This window comes from Equus caballus, chromosome 26 (assembly GCF_041296265.1).
Source record: "Equus caballus isolate H_3958 breed thoroughbred chromosome 26, TB-T2T, whole genome shotgun sequence".
NCBI classification, from domain to species: domain Eukaryota; kingdom Metazoa; phylum Chordata; class Mammalia; order Perissodactyla; family Equidae; genus Equus; species Equus caballus.
In genome coordinates this window covers 44,737,089-44,758,975 of record NC_091709.1, presented here as the reverse complement: position 1 = coordinate 44,758,975, position 21,887 = coordinate 44,737,089, and the positions used below count along the sequence as shown (strand labels likewise).

Below are 21,887 nucleotides of genomic sequence, written 5' to 3'. Positions count from 1 at the left end.
GCCCAGGAGGTTGGTGCTGGAACCTGGCACCGCAAGAGCAAAGGAGAAGCTCAGGGTCTGGATGCCCATCTTGAGCCCCCAGGTCTCTCTGGCCACGCTCTCCTCACCCAGGCCGACCTCAGGCTCCAGCCTCTACAGACGACTTTATTGCTCACTGAGATGTTGGAGCCAGAGAAGAGCAGTTTTTCTTTTAGTCAAAGACAAGGGAGGTTTACAGACGAGGGAGGGGACAACCAGGTGGGGCGCACCTCTCTCTGCTCCCCTCCCTCTGTCTGGACAGTCCCGGGGATCCTGGACAGACACACGTCCCTTCACACCAGCCCCCTGTCCAGATTCCACAGAAGAACTGGCCAGTAAATAAACCGAATGGCGATAGGGACCAAAACAGCCTTATCTGGGAGCTTGGACAGGTTTTACAAACAAGCAGAAGGAAACTTTATCATCTTTATCCCACACAGCGAGCCTACGCACACACACAGGGGTGTCTAAAACACGGTTCTCTGGGTCAGATGAAGATAAAAATATAAACTGCATTCTCTGAACCCAGAATAATACAAACTGCTGAATCCAGGCATGCCTGCCCTGCTACCCAGTGTCCCGAAGCCTGCTGTCCCCACAGAGATGCCCTGGGGGACAGTGAGCTTTTACTCTCCCGTGGAGGAGGGGCTGACAGGTTCCCCAAGTCCAAGGTGGGGGGCTCAGAAGACTGTGGCTGGCCCTGCGTCCCACACAAAGCAGCGCCTGCAGCCTTGTCCCACCATCCTAGTCCCCAGGGAAGCTGACTGTGGGTCCTTGAGCTGCTGAGATCCTGAGACCCCGGAACCTGGTTCCCTCCCCCCTCCCCTGTCTCCCCCAGCCTCCAGTGGAAAGTGGGCAAGGTCATTGTCTGCTTCAGCTTTTAAAGGGTCAGCCTGGCTCTCAAGAGGCCATCAGCTCCCTTTGCTCTAACTCAGTGGTCATCAGAGCAGGGTCCCCGGACCAGCAGCCTCAGCACCACCCGGTATTTATCAGACACGCCAACCCTCACCTGTCCCAGACCCACTGAATCAGACCCTCTGGGTGGGGCCTGGCCACCTGTGTTTCCAGGTCATTCTGGCTCACTGAGGTTTGTGACCGCTCCCTTAGTTGCTCACTTCATGCTTCTGGAGACATGAACAATCAAAATACCAGCATGTGGGCCACTGCTCCCTCCAACCACTCTGAGAGGATGCGTGGACATGGGAGGTGAAAACAACAAAAGAGCTCTCGAAAAATGAATGAGCCCCCTGAACGGTCAGCATTCTCCTAGCAGCCACTTCACCTCCTGTATCTCCTGGCATTGACCTCTGTCCTTAGATTTACTGTTTGTTCTGGATATCAGACTCTATGTTCTTAATTGCTATGGCACCCTCCGCTCTCATAGTACAGTTTTTAAAAAAGCCAATATTCCCTAATGGAAACTCAGAGAGTCAAATGCACTAGTAAGAACGGTACACACTTTGATAATCTTGCTTACAATTAAATGCACCAGAACCTACCTTATCACTGGTCCCCGTTTCTTAGAAACTTATCTCATTCTCCCACATTCTCAACGACCGGCACGGCTATGAAACCAGTAACCAAGCGCCAGGGACACTCTCAGTACAATGGAACTTTTAGGAAATAGTCTAAAATTACTGAAGCCCTATGGATTTTCAAACTCCCCACAGACACAGCCATGACGCCCTCTCCCCTCTCAGTTTACGGCGAGCCCATTATTGTCCTGGGGAAAGAAGAATGTCCACTCTGCAGTGGTTTTCATGAACCCTGGCAGCCCAGCCTGGGGCGTCTCGCTCCGTGTCCTGAGAGGCAGTCAGCTTTGCAAGTGGGCAATGCTCTCATGGGGCTGACACCATCAGAACCACATTCCCACAGACCCTCACGCTTATTCCCTGGGCTGCAGACGGCCGGAGGGCCATTCCAGACCCCGTGCTCCGTTTTCACCTGGAGAGCTTGCCGCACCCTGTGCTGAGTGACAAAGTGGCTGAATTCACCCCTAACTGCCCCACTTGCCCTCGGTCACTTGGGTGGTGCCCGGCAGACACGCCTGCTACATGTGAGCACGTGTGGCGTGCACTTGTTGTGGCTGTTGACTCCCCTGAAGATGGGCAGGGGGTTTTCATCGGGGCCAGGTCCGGAGACCGAGCTGTGTGCCTCCCTGCTCCCCAGCCCTCCAAGCTCACCAGACTTCTCTCTGATGACACTGCCTCGCTCTCATTGAAAACAACGCTTTAAGGCACAAACGCGCAGGAAGTATACATTTTAATGTTTCAAGTTGACTAAAAATGGCTGTGCACCTGGGTGGTCACTGATCTGTTTGACAGGATACAGGGCGAAGGGGAGGAGCGTGGGGGACAGTCAGGTTGGACTCAATCCCGGGGTCCTAGTGGCCCTCGCAGGAACTCTGAACCTGTTGCTTACACCTCTCCAGCCACAATTCCTCGTTGATGACGGGGTTGTTGGTGAGGGGCCACCACCTTCCTCTTCCACCTGCACTGGGTGTCTCATAGGCCACGATGAGCATACGGGACCGGGCCCTCCCTCTACGATAAGTCTTACAGCCCTGTGACAACCGTGAAGACCCATGGCCTCCCCTCTCCTCTCTCAGGCGGCCGTCATGTGCGAGCATCTAGTGCAAGGCCTGGCACCTGGGAAACACTCCATTAAGTTGACATGCACCATAACTGTGTACCAGCTCTTCTCCTTTTATTTTTAAAGCCTAACATTTTACCCCAAACTTACTTTTAGAATGATAACGAAAAGGCTTTGGTCCACCCTACTGATTCTAGGCTGTTGTTATGTTATTGCATCACACGTAATAATTCATAAGGATTGGAGCTGCTGCGTATTGAACACTATATGTTGGACGTGGTGCTTCATATGCATCAAGTTATTTGATCCAATCAGATGACGATGATGATGACGATGACGACGATGATGCCCTTTGTACAGCGAGGTTAAGTAACTCACCCAGCTGCCCAGCTAGTACGTGGCAGAGCAGGGTTTTGAACCCAGACTCTCTTATTCTGGAGCCCACATTCTCCACCCCCCCCCCCCGCCCCGTTTTCTGAGAAATTTTCTGCTAATTTTCGCATGATGCTAAAAGGTGCTAGATCTGGAATCATTTGATGAAAAGAAATGGAGAGAGAAAGAGAGAAAATTTTAACCAAGCCCCATGTACTGTTGAACTCATCTTTAACCTCCTTTCTGATACACATTAACTTAAAATTACTGCAAAAGAGGGAAAATGCACTTTCTAAAAAGCTAGGACCTGACAGGATTTCACATTAAACATCTGCAAATGCGAGAACAGCATTCACGCGCCAGCCACGCGGCGGCCACCCCGAGCCTGTGGCTCACCGCCGATGCCCGCCACGGCTGCCAGTGGAAGCGGCGGGCACATCTTTAATTTTCAGTCATGAAAATCTAACCACAACACTAAAATGCACAGCACCTGATAAGATCTCACATCCTCCTATGATAACCTACATGAACCTTGCTCCTGAGCCAAATTCTGAAGTGTAATGTTGCTGGGTGCTTTGTTCCAAAGGTGGAAATTTCCATCCAGTCGCTATAAATGTAGATGCTTCAATGTAACCAGCTTCAGCGATGAAACACTCATCAGCTGGCCATCCCACCAGTTCTTGAAGACTGCCCAGAAATAAGAGAATCTCTACCTAGCTGGTCCACGGATGCACACAGGTCTTAGACAAGAGGCATTTGTTCGCATCTCAGAAATGCTGGGGTTGATTTAATCCTAATAGTAACCATGAGCACGTTAAGTGGGACACCTTAGGGAAGGAACAGTATAGAAATTATCACGAAGAACAACTCCAGGAAGCTTGTCAACTGTCTTCCTCAGGGAGGGCTGAGAGCTGAGGGCATCGGGATGAGAGATCCCGGGTTCTGTGTAAGAGACAGCAGACTGCGCTGTCTGGACAGGTGACTTCACTGCTCAGAGCAACACGGGAATGGTAAGAACACCTCCCCAGGGGATTGCTGGGAAGACGGATTAAGTTACTGCGCATGAGCTAATAAATACCATGTCGGTATTATGATTATTATCGTTCAAAAGTAAAATCCTGAATAAAGTCAAGAACTCAAAAACCAACCCTTCAGCAGATTGTGATCTGCATTCTAAGATGCACTGAGCTCACTGTGTGCCGGACCCTGACGTAAGTGGATCTCAGCCACTCCCCACTCCGACCCTCTGAGATCTGAGCTCTGATCAGCCCCATTCTGCAGATGCAGAAACCGAGCCCCAGAGCCGGGGTTAACAAGGGGTGGAGCCAGGGTCCAAGAGCAGGCTGCCTGACCCAGAATCCAGGCTCTCATCACCACGCAACACCACGCCTGCCCGTCCACGATGCTGGAGGTGAGGCCAGTGGCTGGGCTGACGGGAGGAATCAGCACCCAGAAACCACCTCTGGGATGGTTAATCAGGGATGGCTCACGGGCTCCACTCAGCAAGGGAGATCAAAACATTCCACCTCCTGGAGGCTCTTGCTTTTCCTCCCCACTTCCCTCTGGGGTGAAGGCTTAGGCTCCTCTGCTGTGATCCTCATTTTGTTATTTTATTCACTCGGGTGGAAGACATCTTTGAGTGCCGACTCTGAGCCAGGCCCTGGGCTGGGTGACAGGGGTAAGCCGTAACTGACACAGTCCCTATTCGGAAGCTCAGAGGAAGACAAACGCAAAATTGTGTGCTGAGCGCAATGATCATAGCGCACAGGGGCACAGGTACCCAGGAAGGACCGTGGCCACAGAGGTAAGGACGAATGAAGGAAGGCTTCTGCCAGCCTGGGGAGGCCAGGTGGGCTCCTGGCACAGGGGTGCTCCTAGCAAAGCACACACAAACACTGTGTGAGCAGACCCCTTTCTCAACTGGCAGTTGCCCCGGGCTAGCCCAGGCTGAGTGGCCTCAGAGAACAGAGGCTGGGAGGCAAGAGGAAAGGGCCCAACGAGGGCCTCTTAGACCTGGCTAAGGGTTGTGAAATTTATATTATAGAGACACATCCCATTCGGAAATCAAGCAGCACAGAAAGAAGAGAGAAAGTCATGAGATGATAATCGTCATCCTCTCTAAGCCAGATAAAAATCGGAGATGAGAAAAAGTGGCATGGTTTGGCCCAGGGCACATGGTGAATTTATGACAGCTAAAGGGAGGCAGGACTAGAAGCACATGAGGAGACGGCTCCCTGCTCACACTATTTAGGACACAACCCTTCTCTGGACCAGCTGATACCCAGGTCTTTAGAAACCGGAAAACCACAAGCCTCCTTTTGCAAGTGTTAACAGGGATTCCGATAAAATATGAAACTAAATGTCAGGGCTCCCCACTTTTCAGCCAGACTTTGCATACGGTAGGTTCTTATGTTAGCAATACACATTCCTATTGTCTATAGTAAGAGAACGCCTCCGGGATGGTAAACGTGCACTTCCTCCTTTTTCCAAAGGTTTTCATCCACCTCACCAGCAACACCTCAGGCAAGCCTAACAGGGAATTTATTGTATAAAAGTTACCCACCATCGTCTCTGACTTCCTGTACCCACCTTCAGCTCAGGGAGTCTCAGAGACTTGAGAACTACAATCTCCACGTAGGTTGACAAAAATATCAACTGTACAATCGCAGAATCAAATAAGCAACCAAGTAAAACCCAAGACTATGAGAAAAGTCCCCAGCCCTTGGTCTCCTTGCGCTTACTCAGGGACCCAAAAGGTTGAGAAAGCATATGAATGACGGTGTTTAACCTCTCATAGCACACCTTAATTAAGCCCAAAGGAACCAGACCAGCCTGGTGTCTCGAGAAGGCCCTGGTCCCCAGGGAAGGCAAGCATGGCACCTCGATTCCACCAAGGCAGTCCCAGGCCTTCAAGGCGTTGGAATGGAGCCCAACTGGTAGAAATCATATTGATGTTTATCATCACATTGACGGGTACTAGATGCTACACAAGAGTCAGCCCTGGTGGTCTAGTGGTTAAGATTTTGCGCTCTCGCTGCCTTGGCCCCCGGGTTTATTTCCCGGTCAGGGATCCACACCACCTGTCTGTCGGTTGTCATACTGCGGTCGCTGTGTTGCTGTGATGCTGAAGGTGTGCCACCAGGATTTCAAATTCCAGCAGGGTGCCCACATGGTGGACAGGATTCAGTGGAGCTTCCAGACTAAGACAGATGGGGAAGAAGGACCCGGCCACCCACTTCTGAAAAAACTGGCCACGAAAACCCTAAGGATAGCAGCATTGCGTGATGTGGTGCTGGAAGGTGACAGGACAGTGCAAAAAGATTGGGCAAGGTTTTGCTCTGCTGTCCACAGGGTCGTTAGGAATTGGCATCGAGGGCACAAACAACAACAAGATGTTACAGAGAACACACCTTAAAGTTCAGCTATTGTTTCTCCTTGCCTCTAGAACGTGCCAGGATGCAAGTGAGTCAGCGGGGAGCAGGCAAGCAGCAGTGTCGTGGCGACACTGGATTCCGGCCGGCTTACTGGATCTGCCGCTTCAGATTCCTAAGGGGAGTTCCAGGAATCCCAAAACCGCCCGCTCATTTTTAAACGCTGACCAGGAAGAAGAACCATGACTGGTTGCTTCCTGCTGGACCTGCCTGGCCCAACCCGAGCGGCCTTGACTTTATCACTTCACCCCCAGGTTGAACCCCAAACGAGAATGTTTTATAAGGATTCAGAAACCGGTTGTCTCTTGGAAAACGTGTGCGACCTGATCTGACGGCGCTTTCACTTTAAGCAGAAGTCTGGGAAATTCGTGAAGCGTCCCCACTGTGATGAAAGCTATAAGGATGCAGACACGACACAGGACGCCAGCCATTTTCCTGAGGATGTCCTTTCTGAATCTCTGTGTGCTATTTCCGCTCCAGCGAAGTCCCCCAGTTATGCTTAAACAGACATCAAAACAATAATCATCTGGCAAAAAGCATCTCCATTCATCAGATCCATTGTGGTGACGTCTTCTAGAGTGAAATTAGGCTACTGCAAAGGTTCTCGCACTTTCCAGGTCCAGGTGTTCCTTGGACCTGGGGTGGAGCGCGGGGTTTGCACGCCCAGGGGTCCCACGTGCTGCCCGGGGGAGGTGGAGACCCCGGCCGGCAGAGGCCGCAGAGGCCGCAGCATCCGGGCCGAGCTGCTCCACATCCTCCGCTCCCGCCTGGCAACAGCGCCCCGCGCGCGGCGCCGGCGAGGTTACCCGCGAGCATTGACCGAGAGTAACCTCGGCGAGGGCGGCGGCGGCGGGCGGCGGCCACTGCGCAGGCGCGGCGGCGCACACTTGCCCCACCCGCACTTGCGCACGCGCGGGGGGGGGTGGGGTCCGGCGGTGCTGTTCTCGCCCGACCATTGAGAATTTAGGGTTCCCAGGAAACGCGAAGGTCTGCAGCAAGCCTCCGCCAGACCTGCGGCAGGTCTACATGTGAGAGCAGGTGTATCCCGGCCGCCTGGTGGGGACAGAGCGAACGTCACCCTGGGCCCGGTCCTGCAGACTCGGCAGGGCACAGCCGGAGAAAGGGATGGGCTTTTACTCCATATTTAAAGCCCGGGAAAGGCCGCCGGCTGGCCAGAGCCTCGCCTTCCCCGGCGCGTGCAGGTGAAAATTGCCCAGACTGAAGTCGTTCCCTGGAGACAAGCCAGTCCCATCGCCCTTGTAAGGAATGTCCGAGTACAGGACAGGTGGCCAGATAACCCCATCCTGGAGGGCGAGGGCGAGCAGAGGTGCCCAGCATAGCCCTTGGCCACGTGCATCGAGTTCCAGGCACAGGACGGAGACTGCCCCCTAGCCCAGCCCATGAAGGAAATCTGGGGGCCCCGTTTCCCGGGAGGTGGGGAAGCCTTTGAGGTGGCACCTCTGCTGCCACCAGGGTCTGCGATTGTGTATGTCACCAGCAAAGAAGACACAACACAGGTCATTTAACACAGGCCTGAGAAACGAGGAAGGGAGATGAGTTCCCAAAGGAGCTGCTTGAGCGTCTGCGAGTGAAGAGGAGGTTTAAGGCTGACTCCAACCTCTGCCTCCCCCTCAGCCTCCTTTCGTCCTGGGCAAGATGTCCAGGCTGATGTGCCCTATGGCTTTCCGTGAGGGCTCAAGGATGCAGTGTGCTAAAGCAAAGAGCATCTGCTTGGTAAACAGTTATTTTTGATGAAAAAATAAACACTTCTCCTAAAAGAAGTGGGAGAGCAGAAATAACAACTGAGAAATCCCAAAAAACTCTTGCTGAAAGGCTCACTTTCGAGATGGGCCACTGAGATTTCAAGCCGAGGGACTTTTTCGTACAAGCGCACCAGCTTACCTTATGACAGTAAGAGAAACAGAAAGAGTGACTCATAATCTGCTGCACTACTCAGCTCCACCCTTGTCAGTGTATAAACCGAGAGCAAGAACATTCCAGCCGGGCCTCCTGCTCACTGCCCTGCCCCCCAGAGATGCCACAGTGATGTCTACTCCCAAGGTGGGACACTGGCCTCATTTCCTCCAAGGGCCACATGCTTCTTATTTCCTCCTTTCCAGGCAGCCCTGGGTCTTGAGGCACTTGGTTACTGTTTAGTACTTGGTTAGGCTTTTTTCCTCCTAGTTTGTGAGCTCATCTCAAGGCCAAGATTACATGTGTTCTGCAGAGTCCCAAAAAGCAGAACTTGGATCAACAAATGAACATTACTCGAATTCAGACTTGAGCTCAACAGACAGAAGCCTTTTCTAAGAATAAGAGTTGTGCAAACATGACAGGAGGTGTCAGTCCCCGGCTACTGGAAGTGCTCAGACAGAGGCTGGCCGCCTGTTGCTGGGGATGAGGCAAGAAGCATTGCTTCATGGGGGAGACGTCAGACGAGGGAGCTCCAAGATTCCGGCTCTAGATATAGGTTCTGAGTTGGACATAACAGTTCACAGTCTTGAAGTCACTCTGGCATGTCTTAATTTTTACACCAAGTGCCATTTACCCCACAGAGCACAAAGGTGATTAACAACAACACAGCTGACAAAGTGAGAAGTGAAACCAGTGGCTGTGTGTCAGACCTCTTCAGGCCCATCCGCTGCCATCCTCGACCCTCAAGACTCCTTTTGATGCCTTTTCTCACAGAGTAGCCGAAAACACTTAGTATTAGATATATTTCATTTGAAGGTCAGCTTTCCTGTAAAGGTTTTGGAACTTCATCAGCACGGGTTTGTAGGGAATGCACCCCCATTCTACAAACCCCTACTTTGTACAGTTCAGTCTTTCTAAATATATTTGATCTGATCCACGTGGTGACCTTTGTTTCTTAAATAAGCAAATCTGTTGGTTCTGGAACTGGACTCAAAAAGAGCAGGTGTATGGTTACTAAACGTTTTTTTCCTGCCAATTTGTAAACAAAAGAAATGGTTTCATGTTCAGCAATATGTCACCTTGGGGTATTTCTTGGACTTGGCCGATTAGGTTCTGGCATATAAGGGAGGACTTTAGTTTGAGAATGTGGAGTTTTCAAGATACAAGCAGATTCGAGGTGTTACAGGAAGGCAGGAAGGCACCCACTCAGGAGGTGAAAATGAGTGTGGCAGGGATGTCCTCAAAGAGTGAAACAGTGACACCAACCCCCACTGAGCAGAGCACAGTCCTGCAAAGTCCTACTGAAGAGACCAGAAGGCTCAAGAACAGGAGTGCTCTCTGGGAAAATGGAAAAGTATTAGCATGCCCAAATAAAGAACCCACCGATCGGAAGGGGACAAGTGGCCAGACATTGAAGCGAAGGGGAATAGACCTCAAGGCCAGTGTTTGCAGGGCTGCCTAAGCCATGTCTATGGGGGCTGTTGAGCCTGAGAGTGCCACACCCTTGAATCATGCACCTCGGATCCAGGGTCCCAACTGTTGATGGCTTGGCTTCCACGCAGCATGCTCAAAGGGAGAGGATGTGCTGGCTGGAGGAGGGGAGCATCTAGACCCCCGGGACTTAGAGTTCTGCTTGTAAACTAGCAAAGCCTTTCGGTTTTGCACATAGTCACCATACACTCATCTGTCAGGCGTCTGCGGAGAGATTTGCTCATCCTCAACATTTTTTCAAAGCCTTTTTGGAGCCTATAAGGCAGAGGATCGGAACTGTTCCAGAAGACCTCATCACCAAAGGGGCCTGAGTGGGTGGCCTGCCTACCTGCCCCAGGGAGCTGCCAGGTACTGAGAACCTAAGAACTGTCCCCAGAGGGGAAGAGAGGAGCTCTCCAGTCGTCTGGGTTCACCAAGGCAACGTAGGGCCATTAAGATCCCATTGGAAACCCCTAGCCTCAAGCAGGGAGCCCCTGGAAGCTGGGCTTAGATTCCCCTCACTGCACTAAAAGACAGCTACAGCCTCAAATGAAGACAAAGGCAGGGCATTCAAAACAGTTTCCTTCTGTGCCCCAAAGAAGGCCCACCTTAGCATGAGAGTTCCCAGGAAGCACAAAGGTAACTCATTCACGCTAGGAGAATATAAATCCCCCTTTGAACCGGAGCAGCCCACCCCTCTGAAAACCCGTAGCTGCCTTGGCATTGCTACGGTCCTCCTTTAACTGGCCTTCCCTTCCCATCCCTGCTCCAGTCTGTTGGATCAAGTCGCCCAGCGCTTGGTTGGAATCCAGCCTTCCCTTAATGGAATTCCTGAAAGAGATTTATTAATGGCACATTCCACTCATTTTGGCCAGCCTGTCATGACAGGCCTTGTGGAAATTAAGAGAAAAAAAAAATACTTGAATTTGAGAAGGGTGTTCAAACTCATCTTTATAGCTTAGAAGCAAACCAATACAGATAATCTGCCATGGAGCCGCCCAGAATGTTTAACTCCTTCCTGGCATTTGGCAAGGATGAGGTTGGAGGGCTGGATTTCAAAGTGGGAGATGCTGTTCCATTCCATCAGAGTGTTACCATGTTGAGACAGCGGCCTGGCTCAGGAATAGTAAAGAAAACTCTCTAAAGCCCCAGATACGATTACTTTTGTTCTCAACCTGAGCTTCATCACAAGGTAATCTTGGGAGGTGTATTTAATCTCTAAGAATCATGTCACCTGTTTGTGTGCACGCACGCCATACACATCAGCGTCTCCTCTCTGCTGAGGGGACAGGAGGGCTAGGGCCTCTGCAAAGGACTAGGACCTTCCTTTATGCGTCCTCGTGATGGCAAAGGGTGCTTGATACACAAGCAGGTCAATTCAAAGGAAGGTAGGTCAGCGTTAACAGTCAAGGCAACCCCTAATGGTTTTGTAGGATGGGGTGAGGCGCATCCATGCCATGGTGGTCCAGGGGTGTGCCCACCTCAGCATCACATGCTTACTAGCTTCCTTGTTGGTCTTGGCCTCAAATCCCGCAGACCTGCTTTCAAGTCCCACCGTCTGTGGTTCTGCGACCTGGGCTCTGTCTCTGAGCCTCATGTATTCCACAGAGAGAAAGGGCAGAATTGGCCCCTGCGCCAAGTGAACTGAAGACCTGCTCTCATTTTACAAATGGAAACTGTGCTGGTCTCCTTGAGGGGCCCCATGATCCAGAGAACCCCCAAGTACTCCACTTGTCCATGTGACCACTCACGTCCTAATAAAAAAGAGACCCTGTGTGAATGGGCTCTGAGAGCAGAAAGTGCTATTTACGTGTAAAATCTTCTCATCACCACCACCCACACCTTCTAAGAATTCCATGATGCGGACTCTCTTCTTAATGAGGGGGCCTCAGTGTTACCAATGTAATGTCTATCTTACAGGAGGCAAAAGGAGCTTGAAAAGTAAGTGACACTGAGGCGTGTGGGAGGACAACTGAGGCAGATTGTTCCAATGTGTCCCCTGACACGATAGTTGGTGTGACGGCACCGAAGTCCATATTGTTCCAAATCCTTTGCCCCATCAACTTATGCTACGCGCGTGAATTCCTTGAGGGAAAGTAATTACTGTATGAGAAGCCAGTGAGGTTATCCTTGGGGTGTACTTTCCCCTCCCGAGAATAGTTCCTTTCACAATTATGCTCTCTACTAGGAATCTATTATATGATCCAGTTTTTCCTCCAAAGGCATCATTAATCATATGGTGGAAATGGAACCACAATTGAAAATACAAGATGTTTTGTTAAATGCCATGTTCAATGCTTGGCAATCGTCAAGCTCCAGGATTTTAAAGAATCAGTGCATGACATCTCCTTAAAAATGCTGCTGTTGATCCACTCATCACCTTTCTTCTAAGGATTATGAAGCTCTCTTTCTCTAAAGTCATTATGTAGGAGTTTATGTTATTATTCTAATCACAATGCCGAGCTTTGCTACAGCATTCGATGTCGAGTTTGTGTCATGGCACCGTGTTCTGGGAGAAATCCTGTGAGAAGAGGCTTTCCCTGGGATTTACTGGAGTGGTCCAGTGTCTTTGCGATGTAAAGAAGTCCGGACTAGGAGTCAGACAGCTGGTCCCAGAGTTGGCTCTGACCTTGAGCAAACCATTCCTGCTTTCAGGCTCCTGCTTCCTTCACCTCAAGACTACTCTCGAAACCGCCACAGCTGCATGCTCTGAGAGGCCACTACCCCTCCTCCAGGCCATGGCGTCCAGCCCCAGTGTGGTCATTATAAGGAGCTCAACACGTAAAGGTGAATTTTAAAAAATTAAAAACTTGATATGGACAGCAAAACTAATATGGTGACAGCAGTAAGAGAAAGCGCTCCTGCCCCCAAGGCCGGTCTCACTTGGCGGCACACGGAGGTGATGCCAAATATAGGATTGCCACAGTGAGAAGAGGGAGATGCAGAGAGCCACTGGGATTTGACTTCCAAGCTTCACCTAATCATGGCTGGGACTGAGACAATCGCCAGTGATCAGAAGGACAAAAGCAGGAAAGATAAGACCCACGTGGAAGGGAAAGGAGACAGACCCCATGAAGGAGAGGGCTCGGAAGCTGACAAGGAAGGCAGGGACCCGGGTGGGAAAGAAGCAGGTGGCCTTGACATGTACCACCCAAAGGACCCCCTCTGGGCAGCCGCGATGCCTGGGTCCAGAGTTAACACTTTTATTGTTTGTCCTGGGGGTGCTCCTTTGTTGGGTAAACATGGTCCCAAGTTCTGAGCCAACTGAATGTAGCACTCCAGACCCCACTGGTGACAAGGACGCAGTAAGCAGCTACCTCCCTTCCTCGGGAAAACTCTAGCTTTTCCTGGATGCAGCCTCCAGTCTAATGGGCACCGACCCACCCAGCAGCAGCAGTGCAGGCCCTGCGGGCACCGAGCCTCGAGGAGCACTGCTCCCCTGTGGCTACAGGGACCTTGGCCCCGTGGGCCCTGTGCCAGGCACGGCATGAGCACCCAGTCAAACTACAGAGTTAGAAATCCCCGCCCCAAGCCCAGGCCGGCCTCCCCAGCTCAGGCAGACGGGCAACAAGCCTCTTAACCACTCAATCTCCTTTTCCATTTAAGGAGAAGGTGGACAAGCATTTCCCACCCTAAGGTTTTGCTAGAGTGAAAAACCATCTACATTCTGAATCGCAGGGTACCAAGAACAAAGGAAATGGGGGGCCCGTGGGGGAGGAAGGGCAGGGAGGGCAAAGCAGACACAGGTGCTGCTGCTGAGGGGAGGCTGGGGAGGAAGTCAGAGAAATCAGGCCTCGCTGGTGGAGAAACCAGCAACTGGGACACACCAGACCTATCCTGCCTGTCTTCCCCTCTGGCCCTAGCCATCTCTGACTCACAGGCAGGTCCCTCAGGGCTCAGGGCTCACTTCCTACTCCTTCCCTCCTGAGCCCACAAAGGTTACTACAGGGCAATGCCTACTGGTGGCCGCCTGGGCGGAGCTTCCAAGGTTGGCCCCTCCCTCATTACCTCAGAGGCCATCACCATGGGCTAACTTTGACCAGTCCTAACATTTAGAGAATAAAGGGTTGACAAGTCACAGAGTTGCCTAGGAAATGATACTGTTCACTTGCAAACACCAGGCCAGCACCTGCTGTGTTGGATTTCAAACCAAGATTCTGCCACCATTTTCACATGTTTGCATTTCCACATTGCAAGCTATCTTCACTTTAGAGGGTACCCATCCAAGCATTTCAACCATCATGACAACATTTCCAAAGCCACACGTGACAGATGGACAGAAACTGATTTGTGTCACTCACTGGGTTGTCACTATTTGTCTATATAGACAAATCAAAGCAAAACATAAAAGGCCCTCCTGGTTACTCTGTGCGTTTTTTCGGTAAAATCTTTTTACAAGTTGAGAAGGAAAAGGCTATAACCCTATACTGAAATTTCAGTAGGCTCCAACGAGTGGGCTCCACCCTGAGCCGGGCACAGAATTTCTTTCTTAACAAGACAGGCTGGCATACTCTGAAAATGTAAGTGTCAGATAACAATGCTGTACGGTCAGCCGTTGAAAAGGTTCAGGATCTGTTCCTGGTTGTGTAAACGGACACAAAGTCATCTAACAACCACTTGGCTCACAGGTGCCAGGGACCAGTCAATCAAAGTTCTAAAACTGTGGTTACAAGAAGTCCAGAGTGGCCGCAGCAGCAGTCTCAGCCGCTTAGCTTCAAGAGAGCAGGAAAAGAAAATGAAGGTAACAGAGAAAAAAAAGAAAAAGAAAAAAAAAAAAAGAAAGTGAGTCTTGGTGGGTCTTCTTTAAAAAGAAAGGCTGAATGTAGATTTAAGTTGAGAGTCTTAAAAAGTTAAGACTATTCCAGTGGTACCCGAGTCACTTTGTGAATTGTTCCAAATTCTTCATAGATTTTTCAAGTTGTTTTAGATGATTCATTAGAAGCTAAGGACCATTGTTTCCTGGCAATGTCCTGAAAGATGGATGGATGGGTGCAGAGAGCAGAGGGAGATGAGGAGTAAGTTCCACAGGAAGAAATGTCAGGCTGGAAAAAGATATACCGGCCCACAGAGGCATTGACTCTATACACTTTGAAAATCTAAAGTTGGCAAAGGAATATCCAGGTAGCTAAGAAAACTCAAAATATCGTCCGTGGTCAATTCCGGCTAACACCCGGCGGCCAACCCCTGTGCTGTGTGGCTTTCCAGAGACCTCCAGAGTTCTATCCTCTCGCCTCTTCTATTTTATTTCCATGGCTCATTTGACTATAGTTTATTTTTAGCCCACCAATACCACCCAAGAGACAGTCCTTTCAAGATCCTCAAATGCAAATGATTGGTTTCCTGAGAAGTCACTGTAGGTCACTGGATACTTTTTAATACTTCAAACTTGAGAGGGAGCACCTGTCTTCCATTTTTCTCTGAAACACTGAAAAACAGTCCCATCCTGAAAGACTAACTTCAGTGAACAGCATCCACTAAAGGGGACCCTCTGTGTGCACGCCGGAAGCCAGCGCACATGGACACTGGTCGGCTTTGTGAAATTCTTTGTGATCATATCAGAATTTAAGAGCCACCGTGAATCTTGAGTCATCTAAGCCAGCCTGTTCATATTATAGGTGAGACAAAATCAGGCATAAAGCAACTAAATAAACTGGCCACCACAGCAACGGAGTGGAAAGAACGCTCGGCTCCCAGCTTCCAGACCCGGATTTCCCCAACAACCTGCAGCCTCCTTCACAGCTCCTCCGGCCTCCTAACACACACACAGCAGCCCCTCCCTACCTTTCTTCTTCCACCAGGGACCCTCTGGGACCGAGTAGGAGAGGTCCTTGAATTCGATGTTCACAGCCGCCCTCCGAGGCAAGGAGGAAAAGCGCTGGGCTTCCGTGAGGTTGTTGTCCACCTTCTTCAGATGTCCATTCAGCAGGTCCGTCTCGGTGGCCTCCATGTTGCTGGAGACCACCTCATCCACCGAGACGCACACCGACTTGGGCTCCGTCATCGCTGCAGAGTAACTGCTGGCGTTCTAGAAAAACGGGAGGAAGCACCAAGAGAGGTGGTGAGTTACATCAAGGGAAAGAGCACAAGGGGCTCGCCATCAGGCTCAGGGTCTTGATTATTCATGGCAACACGTCTTGATTATTCACAGCAAAATACGGGCAGCCTCGCACGAGAGGATAGGTGCATACCTGGAGGAATCTGTCATCTCTGGCCACCACTTTTTCTTCTATTAAAACATGCTGAAGATACAATATTAAACTGATCTACCAGTCCTAATTTGGAATCATAAAAATCTCATCACAAAGCTGTAATAAATGAATCACTTGTCTGAAAGAATGAAACGTCGCCACCATAAAAAAATTCTCCAACTACAGTCCGCTCATTAAAAAACCCAATAAAGATGCATCAGGCTCCTAACAAAGGTATAACTGAAAAAGTTTTATGGAAAGTGAGCTCTTGTAGGGCCTTCCTTGTGTCACCTTCCTTGTGAGCATTTCTCAGTAGTAATGACACCTCTTGAACTGCTAGGTTTTATGGGAGCTGGCCTTCAGATCCTCCTTGTACATTTTCCAAATCACTTACAACTCTCTTCTCTCATTGTATTTCCACTGCAGCACTGAAAATTTGGAAAGGTTGATTTTTTTTCCCTCTCTTATACAGACGAGCAAACTGAGGCACAGAGAGTTTAAGGAACTTGCTCTGAGCCCTACAGTCAAGTGAGGGGCAGAAGTGAGCCCAGAATTTGAGTCATTAAAAAAACCCAGTCAGGTGTTCCTTCCACTGCATCACCAGAATCCCTAATATATTGGAGCTCCTTTGGCTTTTAAAGCTTCCATGGGGAGCCAACTGAACAGTTAGAGATGTGCCAAGAACCAAAAGTATTTATGCAAAGAAAGGAATATCTTTTACTAATGGCTTGGCAACCCTGAGCGAATCAATATGCTTCAGGTACCTCCAAAATACAGAAGAGCCCTGGGCTGGACAAATGTTATGCTGTGCTTTCTCTTGCTGTCTCTTGAATCAAGAGAGAAGGATCCACGGTGCCAAAAGCATGGGCCTTTGGCAACATCCTCCATCCTGCTGAAGGCGGTCTGCCTAGGTGGGAGAGCCCGTCGAGAACCATCTCCGATCACTCAGGCCCTTGCAAGTGCTGTGGGATGGGGAGACACTGCTGTGTTATTTGTTCTAAAGAGGGATAACATCGGACTGTTATTTTTCCATACATTTATGAGGTATTTCTTTAGAGTTGAGAGCTTTTGAATCATTATTGTTTCTAATCAAAAATCCAAAACAAAAGCAGAGACTGGGTCATCCAAAAATATCCCTATAGAACCCAGCAACTCTAGCGGCCACAAGGAGCCCTTCCCGCATGAGAACGCCCTCCAGAGGGTCCGCGACCATCCTTGAAGAGCTGGCATTATTTCCATCATGGTCCTTAAGGGCTCAAAAACCTTGGAGGGCGTGGAGGTTTTGAGTATTTAAAACACAAATAGGGAGATGGGGAGATGTGAGCGTAGGGGCTTCTGGTTCTTGGGATATTTGAAAATGTCGCTTTGCCATAGAAGAAAAAGGCACGCGTGCACACACACACCCCTCCCGGCATCTCCTACCTCTGAGAAGCTTAACCGAATCAAAACTTAGCTCACCGTCTATAACATTCTGTGGATAAAAATTACAGTGCAGAGTAAAATTCTGGCGGGATTAAGCTTGGTTGCTGCTGGCCTCCAGCATGTGAGATGTTTCAAATGCAAACATAAGGAGCTTCACACATTCCCAGCAAAGTCGCGGAAGGTTTGTGTTAGCTAGAACCGGGATGGGTGTGAGAACGTGCCTCCCCAACTCCCAAGAGGGAGCCCCAGGACATCGCCTCTGCAGCTGAGCTCCCCCAGGGCTTTCTGTGTTGGGGCCTCGTAAGGAGTAATAGGAGACCCTGACTCGGCTCAGCGTGTTGGCCGACAGGGAAAGAGTGTGCAACTGCAGCTCCAGCCCCCACAGCGGGCACCAGAGGCCAGCCCCTTGCCCACCTATCCTGCCCTTTGGGGGCACGAGCTGCCGCCCCAGGTTCATAACCCACTCTGACTCCACAGGAGCCCCAGAAGCACCAAACCCTGGCTTTGGGGGGTAGTGGAGAGAGCAGTGGGCAAGACAGTTAGCTCCAGGCCTGGTCCCCAAAGTCTGTTCTCACCCCCACCTTGCCACCTAAGTGGAAAGGCTAAACATCTGGTTCCAAACCCACATCCTGCTGGAGGACTTGCACTGTCCCGGGAATTCCCAATCACTGTGAGCTGAATTGGGGGTGGGGAGCATCAGCAACTCCTCTCCAGTGGCGGCCCCCTCGACCTCACCCCAGCATTCCAGCTGCCAGGGATCATCCGTACGCTCCCCCAGCACCCACCAGAGGTGTCAGCACCTGAGGAAGCCCAGGATATTCCCGGCTTTCCTTTTTGATGAAACCCACATGAATACAGGGAGGGAGAGTCATGACTCCACGCACCTACTGACCATGGCAGGTGCCAGACCTGTATGATGATGAGGGTCTGACTTTCCCCTCTAGATTCTAACCTTTCTATTCTCTCACTCACTCACTCACTCACTCATTCATTCAACAAATTGAGAACCAAATAAAGCCCCGGGGGTCAGTAGTCAGCCAGAAAGACATGGCCTGTGGCCTCAGCAAGCTCATGTTCGAGGTCGGGGGCAATTACAGTACAGTGAAGCAAGAGCTATAAGGAGACCACGCAGAGACCCGGAAGGGACTGCTGAGGCAGCGTGGACCCTGGGTGGGGGCACACAGCACAAAGTGTTTCTGAGGAAATAAAATCTAATCTGAGATTAGTGAGGTGGTGGAGGGGGGGCTGGTTCACGATGCTTCCTGTGAGGGAACAGCATGTGCAAAGGCTCAGCAGCAAGAGTGAGGGGAATATTCGGAGATGTGAGAGAAATTCAGGGGCTGGGGCTCCGATCTGGAGAGGTGGGGAGGGCAGGAGGGGAGGGGGCTGTGGAGAAAGATGAGACCAGAGAGACACACAGGGTCCCCATGGAGAAGGGCTTGCACACCTTGTTAAGGGTTTTGCACTCAATCTCGAGGTCTTTGTGGGGCCACGGAGGGCTCTCAAACCGGGAAGTAACGGACCAGAACTGCATCTCTTGCAGCAACGTGCAGACGGGAGGGGGGCAGTGGCCTTAACCAGTTGGTGGCAGTGGGGATGGAGACAAATGGACAGGCCAGAAGGACAAAGCTGGGTGACTAAACTGATTTGGGGGAGAAAGAGAGAGAGAGGAGGCAGGGTCAAGTACCTACTATTTAAAGTGTTAAATGCTAGCACGTCCTGCCTACGAGGTAAGTGATTATAAGCAACAGTTATAATGTGCCCATTCTGATTACTACTGATTCAGCAGTTACAATGCCCCCATCAAACTCCAGTCTGCAGAGATCATGCCTCTTACTATCTCCACAGCTCTAGCAGGAGGTATTATATCTCCCCTTCCTCCAGCTCAGAGGAGGGAGCTAAGGCATAGAGAAACTGCCCCGCCTGCCCTGGACCCCTTGGTTAATGAGCAGCCAAGCCGGGGTCCAGCTCTGTGCACCCTATTCTCCCAGCCAGCATCCTTAACAGCACTTGAACATTGCTTAGCTTTCCCTAGGCAAGTTGTAGGTGACCCTGGCTCATCCTAGCCCCTGTCCACTGCAGGGAAATCCACAAGAAACTGAGGAAACCATACATACAACCCCACCCCCAAATGACCTGACTCCAAAGCAGTGCCTACCACTAGCCACCTTTCCTCCAGGGCTGTCCAGCGCCTCACTCAATTAATAAAATCATGCAATCCTGTATGATGGGAGGCAGTGCTGTCACTCCAAAATAGACCAGCTCTCTGGAAACGCATCCTCAGATGAAAGTGGCCAGCAATGTAGGTTACAGCGAGTTTGTCCTTAGCCTCCTGAGCTCATTAAAAATGAAACAGATACAGCTTCCTTCCCCATTTGTCCCTTTCATTGAATATTCCCCTATCTTACCGAAGCGTTGTCTTTGACCTCCCCCCCTCCACACACACTTTGTGCTGCATAATAAATGGTAAATAATGGTAAGTCCATTCACAGGTCTCGAATGCCAAGGAGACCCTATTTGGATTGTTCACGAGAATATTTTCTTGCTCCCTGACTTCAGTTTGAATGCTGGGCATGTAGAGATGCCCGGTCAGCTGGGGAGGGTCACTAACAGTCAGCAAGCCCCCCAGGCCCTTGTGAGGCTGGGTCACTCTATTTACCAGGGAAGCACGGTTAGAGAGAGAAACTTTTCCTCACAGCATCAAGGAAAGGCAGGAAAGAGAAGAGGAACGCAGCCACCAGACATGGGCATGCACCTCTCTCTCACGTCTCTCCTCGGTTCATGGCCGCCAGCCTTGGTGCCCACCTAGAGCAGCAGACCCTTCAATTGGAGGGAAGATCCATCCCTGGTACCCTGGTTACATAAGGTGAGAACGCACTGGCTGAGAATCCTCAAGGCCACTGCCTTTAGGAAAATAACCCAAATGGCACGCCCTTAACTAAGCGAAGGGAAGATGCCACTTGAGTGGCCATTCAGAATACTGACCTCACCATCACCAAAACCCCGCTTGAAACAGCTCCAATACCACCATCACATTGGGAACCTGTGCCCACTCCTCCCAGCCCAGCTCAGGGATGCCAGCACCCCATCTGGGTGCTTCACTCTCCAGGGCACTGTCTCACACCCAGCGGTCAGCCCTGGGCTGGACCCAGAGCAGGGGGCAATGGGGAAGCAAAGCTCAGGATCCTGGGGAATCTCTCAAGGCCTCTTTGTTTATGAATTGGGTAGAGTTTTTTTAATTAAAAAACAAACAAACAAACAAGGTTTTCAGGGGTGGGAAATGATTTTCACAGAAGACAACGTCCCCTGAAAAGATGCGCCCAGCCATTAGCATCTCCACGTGAACGAAACACTCCAGTTCTGGGGCTGTATCAAACCATAACGTAACGTAATCTTGACATTAAAAAACTCTATACCTTAAAACATAATGATTCATTCTTTTTCCACATGTCTAAGCCTCTTTTGCAGCTCTGAAAGGACTTCAAGAGTAACCCAGCATCTCAAAGATACGAAACTTTCTTTATCTACAACTAACAATAATAATCTCCCTAATTTTCCATTATCAACATAATTTTAGAATCCCAAAGACAGGAACAAATGTAAAAGGAAGAATTGCCAAGTGTTACACAAACATTCAACCAGATAAGAGCAAATGTTACGATGAAGGGATTGCCTTTCTATTTTTTTCATCCTCTCTGATGCGTAAGAAGCTAAGTAATAAAGGCAGAGTATGCCCAGAAATGAGACCTGACCCTGGCCCTCCCTGGCCCTACCAACCTCCTGGACGTGTCTGCGGCCCCATTCTATCGGTTTACACAAAATCATTATATAATGAGCTGGCGAGGGTGGGTATGTTCCACAGTAACCTGTTTGCAATCACAGGATGCAGTTGTCAGAGCTGAGCATGCGCAGAAACTCAGCTACTTTTTTTTTTCTTGAGCTCAAGGCAAGAGGTAACTGTCGGTCAACTCCCGCTGAGCCCTGCTGACTTCAAATACAGGATGCTAAAAATGAAATAAACGCGAGGGGTGGGGGTGAAAAGCCGGTGCTTGCTGTGCGCTGTGGGCTTGCAGCCTACGGGGAAGAAACTAGCAGGATAGTAAATACATAGGCGACAGAAAGAGGGATGGATAGGGTGGGCGAGATGGGCTGGTATACGAAATATTTTCTATTTGGACTTTAGATGGGCTGAAATCTGGTCAGTAAGTACCTATGTTGGTGTGCTGGGCATGGAAACGAAAGGTCCTGGGATGGGTGGGTCATGGTTAGTTTGTTTTTCCTAAGGTGAGTTTACGGAGCTATTATAAATGAGCAAGAGGAGACTCTTGACCACCCCTGGGAATAGCACTTGCTGTAACGGTGTCTAGCAATGAATTCGCCGGTACTCGGTGGTCCCCCTACGCAGCTGGTACCCTTGGGAGCAGTGAGATGCGCTCCTCTGTCCCCACCCTGGTCTCTCTCCAGGGTGCAGAAAGGTAGC

At 50.4% G+C, this 21,887-nt stretch overlaps 1 protein-coding gene across 4 annotated transcripts in view; it reads right to left on the bottom strand.

Annotated features, from left to right (window-relative positions):
• Nucleotides 1–21,887, bottom strand: part of ABCG1 (ATP binding cassette subfamily G member 1) — a 69,578-nt gene that overhangs the window by 46,925 nt on the left and 766 nt on the right. For all 4 annotated transcript variants that reach the window (XR_011433002.1, XR_011433001.1, XM_023630221.2 and 1 more), the window contains exon 2: nucleotides 15,579–15,822. Coding sequence is in view for 2 of the 4 variants with exons in the window: in XM_023630221.2 (XP_023485989.1) it covers nucleotides 15,579–15,822 (244 nt within the window). In the remaining 2 variants the exon portion in view is untranslated. The remainder of the gene's footprint in view (nucleotides 1–15,578; nucleotides 15,823–21,887) is intronic.